Here is a 15,557-nt window from a genome sequence, read left to right on the forward strand (position 1 = left end):
ATACTTCATAACTGTAAACTTGTATGCCAAATTCCTGTGATACCTTTCCATATCGGTCTTCCTGGATCGTGATCTGCCAGTGATAGCAAACCAATGTGGGAGCTTATGTCGTATCTGGGTAGCAGGAGATTTCTGCACCTTGGTCAGTGAATAGGCAAGGGAAGAGAGATGGTCTTTGAGGGGGACCCCTCACACATATTCGTCAAACAGGTGCCTCTAATCTTTATTTTCCTTTGAGGCATGTTTATTTTTATTCCTTTGCAGCGTTTAGTGTCAGTTTAACCTGGCATCTACCACTTGGGTAGGAGAAGAGACTAACCAGAGGGCAGTATTCACCCTGGCAGAGTGCAGTAGCCATGGGGAATCTCATTTGCAGTTGAATTAGGTGTTTTCTCATAAATTTAGCAAACGAGCCCACAAAGGATGTCTCAAAGAGATGGCTCTCTGCAAAGTCTCCTTGAGGTTTGCTTGGTTTCTGTAGCATTCCTGAAACCTTTCACTTTTTTAAAAATAGGTATTCTGCGAATTCCCTGAGTAGCGGCTGATTTTGTGATACCTTTGTCGAATAATACTTGCCTGATGTTGATCTGAGACAAGTCTAATACAGGTCTAATATAAAGCTGTTCTCAATATAACAGCAGAACTTTGAACTCTTATCTGACTGCTTTTTTGAAACCATCTCGGATGTGAACTAGCTGCTTTTGTGCTGCTCAGTCCTGATATCTCTTTCCTTCTCCTAGAAGTCCAGTTCCTCTACTACAACCAATGAGAAGATCACCAAACTCTATGAGCTGGGTGGTGAGCCTGAGAGGAAGATCTGGGTAGATCGTTACCTGGCCTTTACTGAAGAGAAGGCCATGGGCATGACAAATCTCCCAGCGGTAGGCAGGAAACCCTTGGACCTTTACCGGCTCTACGTCTCAGTGAAGGAGATTGGAGGATTGACTCAGGTGAGTGTCCAGCAGCCAGTGTGGTGACCGGGTGTTTGTATTCCGAGCTGCCCACTGTCTGGCAGTCACAAGTCAATAGGCAAAGTTAGATTTGTAGCTAGGTGTAAGCCATGACCTTCCATTTAGCTGTGTTTCTTTTCTTTTTATTTTTTTAAATAATGCTTATAAAACCCAGCATCCTTTAAGTGAGCCAAATGTCTGCTCTCCCATTGTCTGGTTGAGAACAGTCATGGTGAGATTCAATTCAAGTGCTCCTTTTCCCTGCTTTGTCCAGTGCAAAGACTGGTGACACTGTCTTTGTCTTTGCATCTGGCTGTCAACTGACCTCATGGCTAATTTGATTTGCAATCTGTTCCTGTTTGAAAAGTTTCCCGTAGGTGAGGAAGAGACTATGCTAGTTTGGGGTTTTGAACACAACTGTATCTGCTCTGCGTAGCCTTTATTTCATCCTTTGTTTTAGCTGGGAAGCGTTGGTTTCTCCCCAGCAAATTTCTTGGAGGAGAAGTAGCTGGGATTTTGAGTTTAAAGCCTCTTGTTTGGTTGTGCAGGTTAACAAAAACAAGAAATGGCGTGAGTTAGCCACAAATCTCAATGTGGGCACGTCCAGCAGCGCAGCTAGTTCTTTGAAGAAGCAGTACATCCAGTGTCTCTATGCCTTCGAGTGCAAGATTGAGCGAGGTGAAGACCCCCCTCCAGATATCTTTGCAGCTGCCGATTCAAAGAAGTCTCAGACTAAGATACAGCCTCCATCTCCAGGTGAGTTTAGACACTGGTTTAAAGCGTGCAATGAATGTTTGAACCAGAGGATCTCTGGCTCTGTACACCCGACTCCACGTGCCGTGGGCCAGACTGGTTCCAAACTTCCACAAAGCCCCCATGTCTGTTTCTAATTAGATGTTCTCTGGTTGTGTAGATTAAATACTTTTGTAAGGTGGGAGTGAATAATACTGGGAATAAGTCGAGCCTCTTGGGATAGTTCAGTTTTTGTGTGTCCCACCCCTGTACTAAGTTCAAGAAAAAGGAAAACATAAAAAGATACAGGTACGTATAATATACGTATGTATGTACACGCACCTCTGTGCTTACCAGTACATCACTGCCTCATGAGAATCTGGTGGAGAGAGAAGTCAGGAGTTACCTCTTCAAGGTGATCTCTGCACATCCTAACAGCAGCCCTCGTTGTTACTGCTTGGTTTTGGGAACCTCCTAGAAAAGTTGTGCTTGTTTTGACTATGCGAGTGCTACCTTCTGGGAGTAAATGCTTGACGTGGGTGTGCAGTCATCTTCCTCATGAATTACTTCTTTCTGTCTTCAGCAGAAGGCAGTGAGGACTTTCTGAGGCTTTGTGCCCAGAGAGCTTCGTAGGCCTGTTAGGAGTTGGATCCTCTAGAATTCAAGCCTTTAGAATGAACTGCTACTGTTGTTTCAAATTTGATGGGGGGCTCCAGTTTCTGAATATTTAAGCATAGTGTTCAATTCAGAGAAAAAGAAAAAAAGGAGAGGAGAAGCCGTCCAGGCTAGCAGTGCATGCTGTACTCTTTAGTCTTCGGAAAGTCTGATCATTTCTGTCTCGTTTGTATTGAGTTCATTGCTTGAATTGCTGCTGAACTTGCCAATCCTTTAAGCTTCAGTTTTCCACTTTGTCTTGTAAGTAAAACCTTGAGATGCTTTTTCTGGTCAGGAGCCTGTTCATGTAGGTGAAATAAAAACTTTGTCTGCTTTGAAGTTCCTGTAATGTTTGCAAAAAATGCCTTTTTGGTTCTGAAAACTGGCATCATCTTTGTCTAGCTCCTGAGGAGTGGAATAATGGAACCCTTTTTTGGTTGTACTGCAGTTGTGTTTCAGCCCTGCTAAGCCCTTGATCGACAGTGTGCTTGTCCGAATATTCTGTTGGCAACTGCATTTGTCTATCCTCTCAGTTACAGACTGTTCTTTTTTTAAAGAACTAAATCATGTCTTTTCACTAGTCGGGAAACCTGTCCCAGTGTAGCCTCAACCTTGGTCTATTCTGCAAGATAAAGCAACTTTTGTGTCATTAGACTAAACTTCTGTCTAAAGCGGTGTCTGAGTTCTGCTTAAGCTAGACCACAAATCCATCCCCACTTTCTTTCCAAAACCTCTTTCTTGCCGCCCTGAGATACTAGGCAGTGGAACAAAAATGTTAAGAGCATTTGGAGTTTATTTGGACAGGGCTGAGACTTTTAGGAAGCCACTTAAAAACTACTTGTAGCACTAGGTGCCTGTCAGAATGGATTAGAGGGTGCATCAATTTTTATTTTGTTTTAGCTAATATGGTGGTATGTGAAGGTCGTGAGTCTGCCTTCTGGGCTGTGGGACAGGTGATTTCTTGCTTCAGCACATCAGCAGTAGGAATTTGCAGGGCTGCTATCCCAAACTTTGCACGTTTGTGCAGCTTTCTTGACTTAGTCCATAGGTTTGACTCCTGCTGCGAGAGGACTGTGCTGTATGTCCTATTTAAACTGTTCTCTCCGCTTGTCTTACTCCAGACTCCTGCAACTGGGAATATGCTGAGGAGGCAGCACTGAAGCGTGGTTGGTTGCTCTGATCCTTTAAGCTGTATCACTCAGCATGTTCGTGCTCCTCTTTCCCTTTCCTTTCCCTCCTCTCTCTTCCTCCCCTGGATCGGCAGGAATGGAGGGTGTAGGACACAACATAAATTGCTTTCTCAGCCTCAGCTCCAGACTGAAGAGCCTTAGAGGAGCACTGAGTCGCAGTGGCACTACTGTCCCAGGGCATTGCTGAGGCCCCGCTGCAGCAGCGTCCTCCAGGCTTGCACACAGAGAGACCTGTCTCCCAGCGAATCGCCCTTACTGGGGAAATAACTTCCCTGTTTGAAAGCTGAGAGGACAACAGTGGGGCATTTTGAAGTCCTATCATTTGGATAAAGGGCTCTGTCATCCCACAGACACGTGCTTTGCTCTCCTTGCAGACTTTATAACCTGTTGGCATTGGCTTACGCTTCATTTCAGCCTGTTCTGTCAAATGAACTTCTGCATAACTTTGTGAATGGTGAGGATCGCACTGCATGATTCTCCCTTAACCACTCTTTGAGGCTGCAGAGCATCTAAAGGCCTTGCAGGACAATCATCTAGGTAGAGCTCTTGGTGCTGGAGCTGTTTTTCATGCAGTGTGCATTCACAGCCCTCGGAAAACAAAAGTGTTTACAGAAAGGCCTTGGCTGGCGTGGACCGGGTACTGCCTGGTGGGCACTCGGCGTGGGTTTCCTGCAAACCTTCTTGGGTTCCTGCTCGCAAACTGCAGCGTGTCCCTGGGGAGGCGTAATCAGCCCGCCGTTGGGTTTTAATTCCCAGAGCGTGGAACTGGCCTGGCTCCAACTGTGTGTAAATTTGTGAGTGGGAGGGACGGCAGGGGGTGGGGACAAACACCAAATGGCAGCGACGCAGGGAATGTCTCGAGGCCTCTTCCTGCCGATGCCAGCATTACAAACGGAGACGAGCGGCGAATTCCTGGGGGAAGTGAGTGGAGCTGAACTGCTGCTGACGAGGGAAGGAGAACGGCGGGGAGGGCCCATGAATGAAACTCCCCGCTGAGCTTGCCTCTGCCCTTCCTTCTCCCGAGACCTCCCCGGGCTGGGAGGGAGTCGCGGAGAAGAGGACAGGGTGCCAGGAAGGTGGGGTGTAAACAAACATGCCCTGGACGTGACCTTGGAGGATTTTAATGAATAGCTGAAATGAGTCATCAACCAGCAGGGCTGAAGCTGAGGGATATCTGGTGCTGGGGATGGTAACTAATGGAAACATTAATTAAGAGTTCAGCTCTTGCCAGCTGCGAGGAGCATATGAACCTGCGAGCTGACACTGTCACAGCGATCCAGGGGCAGAGGAGAGCTCCTAGAGCTGACGGCACAGCTGGATTACACATGACGGCCTGGGATTTTTGATGAAAGCTTACTGTAGCGTAAAGCAACCCGTACAGAGCCAGGGAACTTGCTGGACGGGTTTTGTCATTCAGTGAAAGATCCGGCATCTCCGGCATTCCCTGTTCCAGGAATCCTTGGGAGTGGTGCTGGAATTAACCTGCATGAATTAACCCCTCTCGAAGGGCAGAGCAGACAGAGGAGCCTTGTTCAGAGTTACTTGGTGACTTCAGCTGACGTCCTGGAGTTTCCATCACTAGGAAGATTGTGAGACTTCCAGGAGAGAGCTCAAGCCCACCTTCTTTCTGGGTAGAAAGAGTGTGAAGGTGATGGGGCAGTGGTTGTCACTTGGCAAGAAGCATTGTATTCCCTGCCGCATGGTGCACTGCATCAGCCTTTGAAGCTAGACAGCTTGGGCAACACGACACAGTGCCACAGTGGTGGCACGGTGTGTAAAAGGGAATGTGGTTAAAAATGAGGGCATGATGAAAATCAACACGTCCTCTCAGCTTTAGATTATTGTACATGGTTCTTCTGGGAAGTCAGGCCCAGTATGTCCTTGAAATGTTGAGCTCCTTGTACTTTTTTTGGCCATATTTCATCTGTCTCTTTCTTGAAGGACTCTCTGCTCTCTGTTCTTGAGGCTGATGTTCTGGAAGGTTCTGGGTTGCATCTGTAGGGTGCAAGGCTGCTCACACCAAATTTCTTTCTTGCAGCGGGTTCAGGCTCAATGCAGGGTCCTCAGACACCTCAGTCCACCAGCAGCTCCATGGCAGAAGGAGGAGACTTGAAGCCACCAACTCCAGCGTCTACGCCACACAGTCAGATGCCCCCTTTGCCAGGCATCAGGTATGAAACCCTTGCACCCTCTTCCACTATGCTGGATGCAAGCTGTGAATGTGAAGTCGCTTCTGGGTCATTGCTACAGATGGCTGGAGACTTGAGTACCTGTTTTGGTGGGGCTCCGTGGCTTTTTTCCTTTGTTAATGGCTCACAGCAACGTTGTTGACTCTGCATCTGTGTGTGATTAATCAGTACTTTTGGGATTGGGTTTGAGGACAGTACTGTAGAAGGGCAGTTCTTCATGCCTCTGTTGGAGGAGCATGACTGTGGTCCTTCTAGGGGATAGCAACACCTGAGAAGGAACATGTGGGGAAAAGTATCCTGAGGAGCATCGTGGACCTCTATAATCCTGTGTTTGTGGGTTTTTTTAATCAGGAGTAACTCAGTGGGCCTTCAGGATGCCTTTGCAGATGGTAGTGATCCTACGTTCCAGAAGCGGAACTCCATGACTCCAAATCCAGGGTACCAGCCCAGCATGAATACCTCCGACATGATGGGTCGCATGTCTTATGAGCCAAATAAGGATCCTTACAGCAGTATGAGGAAAGGTGAGGAAGTTCTTGTGTGCCCCTTTCCCTTTTCTCCTTGAGTGCTAATCCCTGTATCTGGCTATATGCTGGAATGTGTTGCAGGAGACCTTCTGCTTGCCCTTCTTCCCCAGAAGGCAGGACGTATCTTCCTAAGGCAGAGGTAGACATGTTTATTGGTCCTTCTTTCAATATTTCAGCTCCAGGAAGCGATCCCTTCATGTCCTCAGGGCAGGGCCCCAACAGTGGTATGGGTGACCCTTACAATCGTGCTGCAGGTCCAGGGATGGGTAACATGGCCATGGGACAGCGGCAACACTATTCCTACGGAGGTCCTTACGACAGAGTGAGGTGGGTACTTGGACCCGGTGAGATCCCGATTTGCGTGACTCATGTGAAATGATTACTTTCTCTTCACTGCTGTGACTTTGTTGATCATCTTTTTCCATTTGAGGAGCAAGGGTGAATATAAGTGGACGTGTGGGGTTTTTGTGTTTGCTTCCATGTAGGACGGAGCCCGGCATGGGACCTGAGGGCAACTTAGCAACCGGAACTCCGCAGCCAAACATCATGCCTTCCACCCCTGAATCGGGGATGTACTCTCCCAGCCGCTACCCGCAGCAGCAGCAGCAGCAGCAAAGGTCTGTGCGGGGTGTTGCCACAAGCAGCTCTTCCCAGTTAGAGAGCTCTGAGACTGTGAAAGTTGAAGCAGGCGTCTGATCAGGCAAGTAATGCATCTGTTTCTTTTCCAGACATGATTCCTATGGCAATCAATTCTCCACTCAAGGCACATCCTCGGGCAGCCCCTTCCCTAGCCAGCAAACTACCATGTATCAACAGCAACAGCAGGTAAGTTATCAGAAAGTTTTGATTTGTTCAACTGAGAGACAGAAGAGTTTTATCTGTGAAATTTGTGAAAAGGGGAGGATGAAAACTCTTTGGGCTGTGTGTTTGCTTTATGAATATGTAGAATTAAGTATCTTATACAGGAGGCGCTTTTTTTCCAGTTTCCAAATAGTTTAAGTAAGTTTTAATTAGCGTTTCCAGTGTTGTGTTAGCAAAACAATGTTCTGAGAATGGAGATTGTGTAGTTTGCAGACGTGCGCGCTCTGGTCAGGCAGCAGCAGATCAGGAAGCTTTATTGGGCTTCTCTGCCCCTCTGGAACTTTCTGAATCCCACCTTGTTTCTGTAACACTTCTGGTCCAAGTGATCAGCTCAGTTTGTTTAAGTCCTTCATCGTTCTGGGGAGCTGTTTCAGGTGGATCATTCTGCACAACCCAGGGCTTTTTTTTTGTCTTTGCCTTGCTGAGCCTGCAGACAAAGGCTTCAGACCTGCCTCCACTGCCTCCTACTCGTTCTCAAAAACATCAGGTTTGTTTCAGGGTAGAGTTTGAATGAACATATATATCTTTCCATAATCCTTATATATGACTTGCTCTTTGTATCAATGCCAAGACCCGTAATGTTTTCCTGATAATTTTTGAGTCCTCTGGTTTAGGAGTATAGAGAGGGCACTCACTGAGCTGTGCTAAGAATAATTCCAACTGCTCTGCAGTTTGGCTCTGCAACCAGAGCCACGGGGCTCTGAGCCAAGAGTTCGAGTTACTCTGGTACTTGTCATCTTTGAAGCCCTAGAGCTCCATCTGAAGCCAGTCATGACCGTGGAGCTTCTGAGTAGACTATATAGCAGCTAGAGCATAGACCCTTGGAGGCAAGAGTGATCTTGGATTTTAATTTTGTCTTGGCAATTGACTGTTTTCTCCATTTGCACTTAAAAGAAGTAGGGGGGGGAATAGTTCTTGCTCCTTTCAGTGATGTGTTTTGAAATCTACAGGAAAGGAAGAAGCAGGAAGTACAACAGTTTTCAATGCATCTTGTTTGATGCTTCAGCAGAAACCTCTGTTTTCTGGGAAATACAAGAGAAATAGGGTCTGATAAAATTCCTGGATGTGAAAGGAAACGAGTACCTGTGCAGACTTTGGTTTGTGGTGAATGTATAGTAGAGCTGAGTCTTTTCTACAGGAAAGTCCTTTCTGTGGGCAGATTTCTTCCCCCAAGGCATCCTTGTAGAATCCACAAGGAAACTACCCAGCCAGCCGCAAGGAATTGGTCTTGGCTTGTGAAATTGAAAGGCTGATCCAACTTCACGTTGGATATGGCTAACAACGAGACAAGTCTTGCCCTCTTGCAGGCCATGCCGTGGGGCATGCATATCCTCTGGCTCTGAGCAGCTCTACCCACTGAGGTTTGGGTTGCTTGTTTCTAAGTAGATAATCTCATTTTGTCGATGCCTTTATTTTCCCTGTAGAATTACAAGCGACCGATGGATGGCAGCTACGGCCCACCTGCTAAGCGACACGAAGGGGAGATGTACAACGTCCCGTACAGCGCCGGGCAGGGGCAGACGCAGCAGCAGCTGCCTCCAGCACAGACCCAGCAACCGAGCCAGCAGCAAACTGCACAGCCGTCTCCACAGCAGGACTTGTATAACCAGTACGGGAGTACATACCCTGCTGCTGACCGCCGATCTGCCGGAGGGCCGCAGAACCAGTTCCCATTCCAATTTGGCAGAGACAGGGTCTCGGCTCCCCCAGGCTCCAATGCTCAGCAAAACATGCCTCCTCAGATGATGGGTGGTCCCATACAGTCTACTCCAGAGGGCCCGCAGCAAGGCGCCATGTGGCAAGGGCGCAACGAAATAGGGTACAGCTATCCGAATCGGCAGAGCACGGGCTCTGCGCCCCAGGGGCCCGCTTATCACGGAGTGACTCGAACAGATGAAATTCTGCATTCAGACCAGAGGGTCAACCATGAGGGACCATGGCCCTCCCACGGGAACCGGCAGCCTCCTTATGGTCCCTCTGCCCCCGTGCCCCCAATGACTAGGCCCCCCCAGTCTAACTACCAGACCCCCCCTAGCATGCAGAATCACATTCCTCAGGTATCCAGCCCAGCACCTCTGCCCAGACCTCTGGAGAATCGCACTTCTCCTAGTAAATCTCCATTCCTGCACTCGGGGATGAAAATGCAGAAGGCAGGACCGCCGGTCCCTGCCTCGCATATAACACCAGCAGCTGTACAGCCTCCCATGATCCGGCGAGACATCACCTTCCCTCCGGGATCAGTAGAAGCTACGCAACCTGTGTTGAAGCAGAGGAGACGGCTGACAGCAAAAGATATCGGTAAGAGGAAACTCCTGCTTTTCTGCTTGCGCCTGTCGAGGGGATGGGTGCTGCCGTTACCCTTTAGTACGCTGCTGCCGAGTGGAAGGGCTCTGGTGGCTTTGAAATAATTATATTTTTGCAGGCTAGTTGTGTTTTCAGACATCATTTTGGCATTGTCTGCAGAGAGATTGCTGATACATACAGACCGTACATCATCTTAAACAGGCTCTGCTCTTCATGGGTCCAAAAAGAAGCGTCGAGTATCTCCTTTTTGTTTTTACACTCCAGGAGCTGCAAGTATCATGTGTTTATGTTACAGGAACTCCTGAAGCCTGGAGAGTGATGATGTCTCTGAAGTCTGGGCTGCTAGCTGAAAGTACGTGGGCCTTAGATACCATAAACATCCTGCTCTATGATGACAACAGCATAATGACCTTCAACCTCAGCCAGGTGGGTGCAGATGCTCTCTGGTGCAGGTCTTTGAAGTGCTAATTTTGCAGGGTTTTTCTGTCAGCGAGATAGCAACAAGCAGCTTGTTGTAGGGCCAGACGTCCTGTACCTGCGGAGCGCTCGGGGTCTGAAGGGAGCATGGGGTCTGGGTGGCTGTGCACTGCTTACTCGGTGGCCCATGTAACGTATCTGTTTGTTGGTGTGCCAGCGTGTGTGTTCTCCTCTCTGTATGGCCTCTGTAACGGAGAAAGTGAATAAAGGCCATAGTGGACTTTGCAGCGAGAATGCTATGAAAGGCTGGAGGCTGCTTGCATTTTTGGGGGTTGGTGGCGTTCGTTCACCTCTGGCTCTGTCTTTCCCCTGGGACTGTGCGCAGTGAGGCTGGGATGCCAATCCGGAGGGCCAGCCTTTCTCAGTTAGTTGCCACGTGCCTCTGTGGCTGTTGTAAAAACTGCTCGGCACTACTGTAAAGGCTGTTTTGCTTAGTGCTGCCCTTCACCTCCCTGTGTATCAACCGGAGGGGAGATACAACCAAGAGCACACGTGTGTTTGCACAGGTATGTGTGTGTGGAGGGGGGCCAGCTTGGATACTGACAGTATCTGGTTTTGCCTTTGTTCCTTTTCTCAGAGGACAGAAAGCTCTCTTTGGCAAACAGTTTATTGCCAGCATGAAAAGAACCCATTAATTAACATCACTGCTTAAATTTTTAGCCCTTTATGTCCTGCTTTCCCAGTTGCTCACGTTGGCCCAAGTTGTTTTCTGATCACTGTTCCCTTCCTTCCTTCCCCTCCTGTTTTTCTCCTCCCTCATAGCTGCCAGGCTTGCTGGAACTCTTGGTGGAGTATTTCCGGCGCTGCCTGATCGAGATCTTTGGAATCCTGAAGGAATACGAGGTGGGAGACCCAGGGCAAAGAACACTATTAGATCCCGAAAGGTTCTGCAAATCTTCAGCTTCCTCTCATGAAGAAGGGGAGGAGGATGATGAACCACGGAGCCTGAACTGTGAGGAGGAGGAAGAGGATGAGGAAGAGGAGGAGGCTGCGTTTTCGAGCAAGGACAAAACACCTCTAGAGAGCAGTGAGGAGAAACTAGTTAGTAAATTTGACAAGCTTCCAGTCAAGGTCGTGCAGAAAAACGACCCGTTTGTGGTAGATTATTCAGACAAGTTGGGGCGAGTGCAGGAGTTCGAGAGCGGACTGCTGCACTGGCGGATTGGCGGCGGAGATACCACCGAGCACATTCAGACCCACTTTGAGAGCAAGACGGAGCTACCTTTGACTCATAAACGAGCTTCCTGCAACTCTGTCTTGAGGAAACGTTCAGCAGCTGAGAGCAATCCGAGCACTAGGGAAGGAGAGACTCCTCCATCCGACAGCTCCTCGGAGAAGAGGATAACTGCCACCATGGACGACATGCTTTCGGCACGTCCAGGCTCCCTGGCAGGGGAGGAGGAAGAGGTCAAAGCTTTGGAGACGGCGAAGGAAAGCAGCAAGTTTCCCTTTGGCATTAGTCCAGCTCAGAGCCACAGAAATATAAAAATTCTGGAGGACGAACCTCACAGTAAAGACGAGACACCCCTCTGCACCCTCCTAGACTGGCAGGACTCTCTGGCGAAGCGCTGCATCTGTGTCTCTAACATCATCAGGAGTTTATCGTTTGTGCCAGGCAATGACTTTGAAATGTCTAAACATCCCGGGCTGCTGCTGATTCTAGGGAAACTGATTCTCTTACACCACAAGCATCCAGAACGCAAACAGGCACCCCTGACCTACGAGAAAGAGGAGGAGCAGGACCAAGGGGTGAGCTGCAACAAGGTGGAGTGGTGGTGGGACTGCTTGGAGATGCTGCGTGAAAATACACTGGTCACGTTGGCCAACATTTCTGGCCAGCTGGACCTCTCCCCTTACCCGGAAAGCATCTGTTTGCCTATCCTGGATGGACTCCTCCACTGGGCAGTATGTCCATCAGCAGAGGCCCAGGATCCCTTTCCAACACTGGGGCCCAACGCGGTCCTCTCCCCTCAGAGACTGGTTTTGGAAACACTCAGCAAACTCAGCATCCAGGACAACAATGTGGATTTGATTCTTGCAACTCCCCCCTTCAGTCGCTTGGAGAAGCTGTACAGCACCATGGTGCGGTTCCTTAGTGACAGAAAGAACCCGGTGTGTCGAGAGATGGCTGTGGTACTACTGGCCAACTTGGCACAGGGGGACAGCCTGGCAGCAAGAGCGATTGCTGTGCAGAAGGGCAGCATTGGCAACTTGCTGGGCTTCTTGGAGGACAGCCTGGCCGCCACGCAGTTCCAGCAGAGCCAGGCCGGCTTGATGCACATGCAGAACCCACCCTTTGAGTCGACGAGCGTGGACATGATGCGCCGAGCTGCTCGGGCGCTGCTCGCCCTGGCCAAGGTGGACGAGAACCACTCGGAGTTCACGTTATACGAGTCGCGGCTGTTGGACATCTCCGTGTCGCCTTTGATGAACTCTTTGGTTTCACAAGTTATTTGTGATGTACTGTTTTTAATTGGCCAGTCATGACAGCTGTGGGATCCGAGACCCTGTGTGCGTGTGCGTGAGTGGAGAACTTAGAAACTGACTGTTGCCCTTTATTTATGCAAAACCACCTCAGAATCCACTGTCTGCCCTGCGCTGTCCTGCTTCTCCCTTGGGGAAAGATGTCCCCGTTCCCTCTCCCCTTCCCCTGCCCTTCAAATTTGTCCTGAATCCCTTATTAAAGGAGACAAAGTTCTGTCTACATAGAAGACTTTTTTTATTTTAACCAAAGTTACTGTCGTTTACAGTGAGTTTGGGGAAAACGACTTGCCGTGTTATCACATTGACAGGCACCACTTTCATAACTGTTTTTAATGGTAAACTCTGAAGGACAAAAGTGACTGCTGAACTCTGTGTGGTTTATCGTTGTACATTCACAATCTTGCAGGAACCAAGAAGTTACCAGTTGTGAACAGACCTTGTCCAAGGGAGGCCTGTGCAGTAGCGTGTAGAACTTCATGTACTGTACACCTTAAACTGTAAACATACTGTAATAATGTCTCACATGGAAAAAAAAAAAACGCTGGATCAGCAGCAAGCTGTAGTTTTTAAAAATGTTTTTAGTTAATGTTGAGGAGAAAAAAAGGCTTTTCCCCCAAAGTATCATGTGTGAACCTACAACACCCTGACCTCTTTCTCTCTTCCTCCTTGATTGTATGAATAACCCTGAGATCACCTCTTAGAACTGGTTTTAACCTTTAGCTGCAGCCTGAATGCTGCCACGTGTGTATATATATATGACGTTGTACATTGCACATACCCTAAGATTCCTTGCAGTTTTGTCCCCCTCTCCCTACCCCTTTATAGTATGACGAGTTAACGAGTTGATGACCTGCAAAAGCGAGACACAATTATTTAATCTCTTGCCAGACATCCCTCCCTGGAGGATGCTGTACAGGTCTCTGTGTATAAAGTCATTGCTGTCTCAGCAGCCAATCAACTTATAGTTTATTTTTCCTGTTTTTGTTTTCTTTCTAATCGAGGTGTGAAAAAGTTCTAGGTTCAGTTGAAGTTCCTGATGAAGAAACACAATTGAGATTTTTCAGTGATGAATTCTGCATATTTGTATTTCAGACGATGTAGCTAAAAACTTGATGTAAATTCCTCCCTTTTTTCCTTTTTTGGCTTAATGAATATCATTTATTCAGTATGAAATCTTTATACTATATGTTCCACGTGTTAAGAATAAATGTACATTAAATCTTGGTAAGATGTTTGTAAGGGTTTTTTTTATTAGCAGAATGGGGAGGTAACTTCAGTGCTGTCAGGTGTTGTAGGTCAGCTCCTTCTTACCACGCAGCGCCTCAGAGGTCCTGTGAGTTACAGGCGTGTCTGGGGATGACAAAGTCCTGTCTTGCTCCGGAGACCCTAACGCCGTGTGGTCTGGCTTTGCTTTCTTTGTTCGGCTTGTTCAGCGATGGAGTTTTGGCTTAGTGCTGCTTAGGCTCGGGTAGGAGCGGATTTGCAGCGTGAGGTGGAGCTCCGGCCGAGAGACACGTAGTTCAGAGGGTGAAAAAGGCTGTTGCTCGGAAGGGGGGCAGTGCCCTGTCAGCTCTGTAAAACGGAAAATTTTCATTCCCCTCGCATTTTTCACATTTTCTTGGAACCGTGGTGTGGACTCTGACTTCCTTCAGAGGACGGGGTTTTCCAGCGGACGGAGCTCTGGTGCCCTTCAGCAAACGGCCAAAGTTCAGGCCCTTCATATGAAAATCTGCACATTTTCATGGGTTAGTAAATGGGTATTTTATTTAGCCTGCAGCTTTATCCTCAAATGGTAATAGAAGCAGGCTAGCTAGAACTGCACTGAGCTCATTTAAGCAAAACAGCTAGTTAAAGAAAAGGGAGAAGCTTTTTTGAAGGCAAATGTATTTTTTGTTCAAGAAATCACCTCATTTTATCCCCCTAGTCCTCTCCTAGGAAGCTCCCCGTTCCCAGAGCCCTCCCTTAACTCTATTCCTTAAACTTCAGATTTCTGGGAGTAATTGTGCCAGAATCAAACTGACTCTTTTCTGGGAAAGTCTGTTTATCAGCAGGAATTGCAGGAGCTCTTTGCCTGGCAGGAGGAGAGTCCTTAACATGGATTTCTTAAGAGACAGGAATGGTGCTGGGCTTCCTTGGCTTTGAAAAATATCGAATGGAAACCAAGTTGTGAGATAAGAATTCTGTTGGACTTTGCTGGTCTGCGACAATGTTGATTTAAAACCAACTTCTCTGATAATTTCATTCTGTATTCCAGGAGCTTTGTTTAATCTGATTAAATTAATGTAAAAATTTTACTTCTTTTTCTAAACAGAAAGGACCTCAGCAGCAAGGTTGAAGAAAGGACCGCGAGCAGCTTTTGTACACCTTCTGTGTTCGTGTTACAGTGAATTTAATCATAAGTGAATGCTACATTTGGGAGGGAAAGAATAGTCACAAGTGGTACTAACTACCCATCTTGCCAGTATTTATACCACCAGTTGATCTGAGGGGAGTAATTCCGTTCCCCCAGCGCTTGCACGCACGCAGACGCATACTCCTCTCGCACTTCTAAGATGGTTAAAAGAAAATAGCAGAGATGAGAAATTAGTAAAATGAGAACAAGCAGTGTTCACAGTTTGTAATTAGGGACTATTTTGAGAGCCACACCTGATCTCAAACTCGACTTGGCTGCCCAGAATGCAAATCCTTGATGCTTTGACCTGATTTGTACCCAAAGGTTTCAATTTCTGCAGACATTCCTTAAAACGCCTCTCTGTGACCCCGACGGCTCCGCCGTTTCCCGTTTTTACCAGCAAGGGAGAAAACTTGAGTTCTTCCCAAGCCAGAGCCCTGATTAAAAGCACTCGTTGAGTCTCTCTTCAAGACGCGGTTGGCAATGATGATTTCTCTTTCATTCCTGCAGTAGATACGGTCGGGCCGACGCCGCGGCGTGTCGGTTTTAAGCACAAAGACTTGCTGCTCTTTGCCAGGCCGGCACCCGGCGCACGGGGAGCGAGACCTGACGGCGCGCTGCCACGGGCTTGCGATGTGGTTAAGCGTAGCGTGAGCTTGGTTAGGGTGAAAGCAAAATCTGATGCCTCCGTCATCACGTGGACGAGATCTTGAGGGAAACCTGCCCACCCTCTTGTAATAGTAAGTAATTAATATAATAACATACACTTATTACCAGCCTATTGTTATGTGATGTTG

General features: G+C 48.0%; 1 protein-coding gene across 1 annotated transcript in view; it reads left to right on the forward strand.

Moving 5' to 3' along the window:
* ARID1A (AT-rich interaction domain 1A) overlaps nt 1-13,596 on the forward strand; it is a 61,134-nt gene extending 47,538 nt beyond the window's left edge. The window contains exons 11-20 of the mRNA XM_075173514.1: nt 741-950; nt 1,499-1,706; nt 5,565-5,697; nt 6,067-6,239; nt 6,419-6,569; nt 6,728-6,859; nt 6,971-7,067; nt 8,528-9,401; nt 9,703-9,833; nt 10,647-13,596. Coding sequence (XP_075029615.1) covers nt 741-950; nt 1,499-1,706; nt 5,565-5,697; nt 6,067-6,239; nt 6,419-6,569; nt 6,728-6,859; nt 6,971-7,067; nt 8,528-9,401; nt 9,703-9,833; nt 10,647-12,371 — 3,834 coding nt within the window. The 3' untranslated portion in view covers nt 12,372-13,596. The remainder of the gene's footprint in view (nt 1-740; nt 951-1,498; nt 1,707-5,564; nt 5,698-6,066; nt 6,240-6,418; nt 6,570-6,727; nt 6,860-6,970; nt 7,068-8,527; nt 9,402-9,702; nt 9,834-10,646) is intronic.
* The last annotated feature ends 1,961 nt before the right edge of the window (nt 13,597-15,557 follow it).

Source organism: Calonectris borealis, chromosome 25 (genome assembly GCF_964195595.1).
Source record: "Calonectris borealis chromosome 25, bCalBor7.hap1.2, whole genome shotgun sequence".
Classification (NCBI taxonomy): domain Eukaryota; kingdom Metazoa; phylum Chordata; class Aves; order Procellariiformes; family Procellariidae; genus Calonectris; species Calonectris borealis.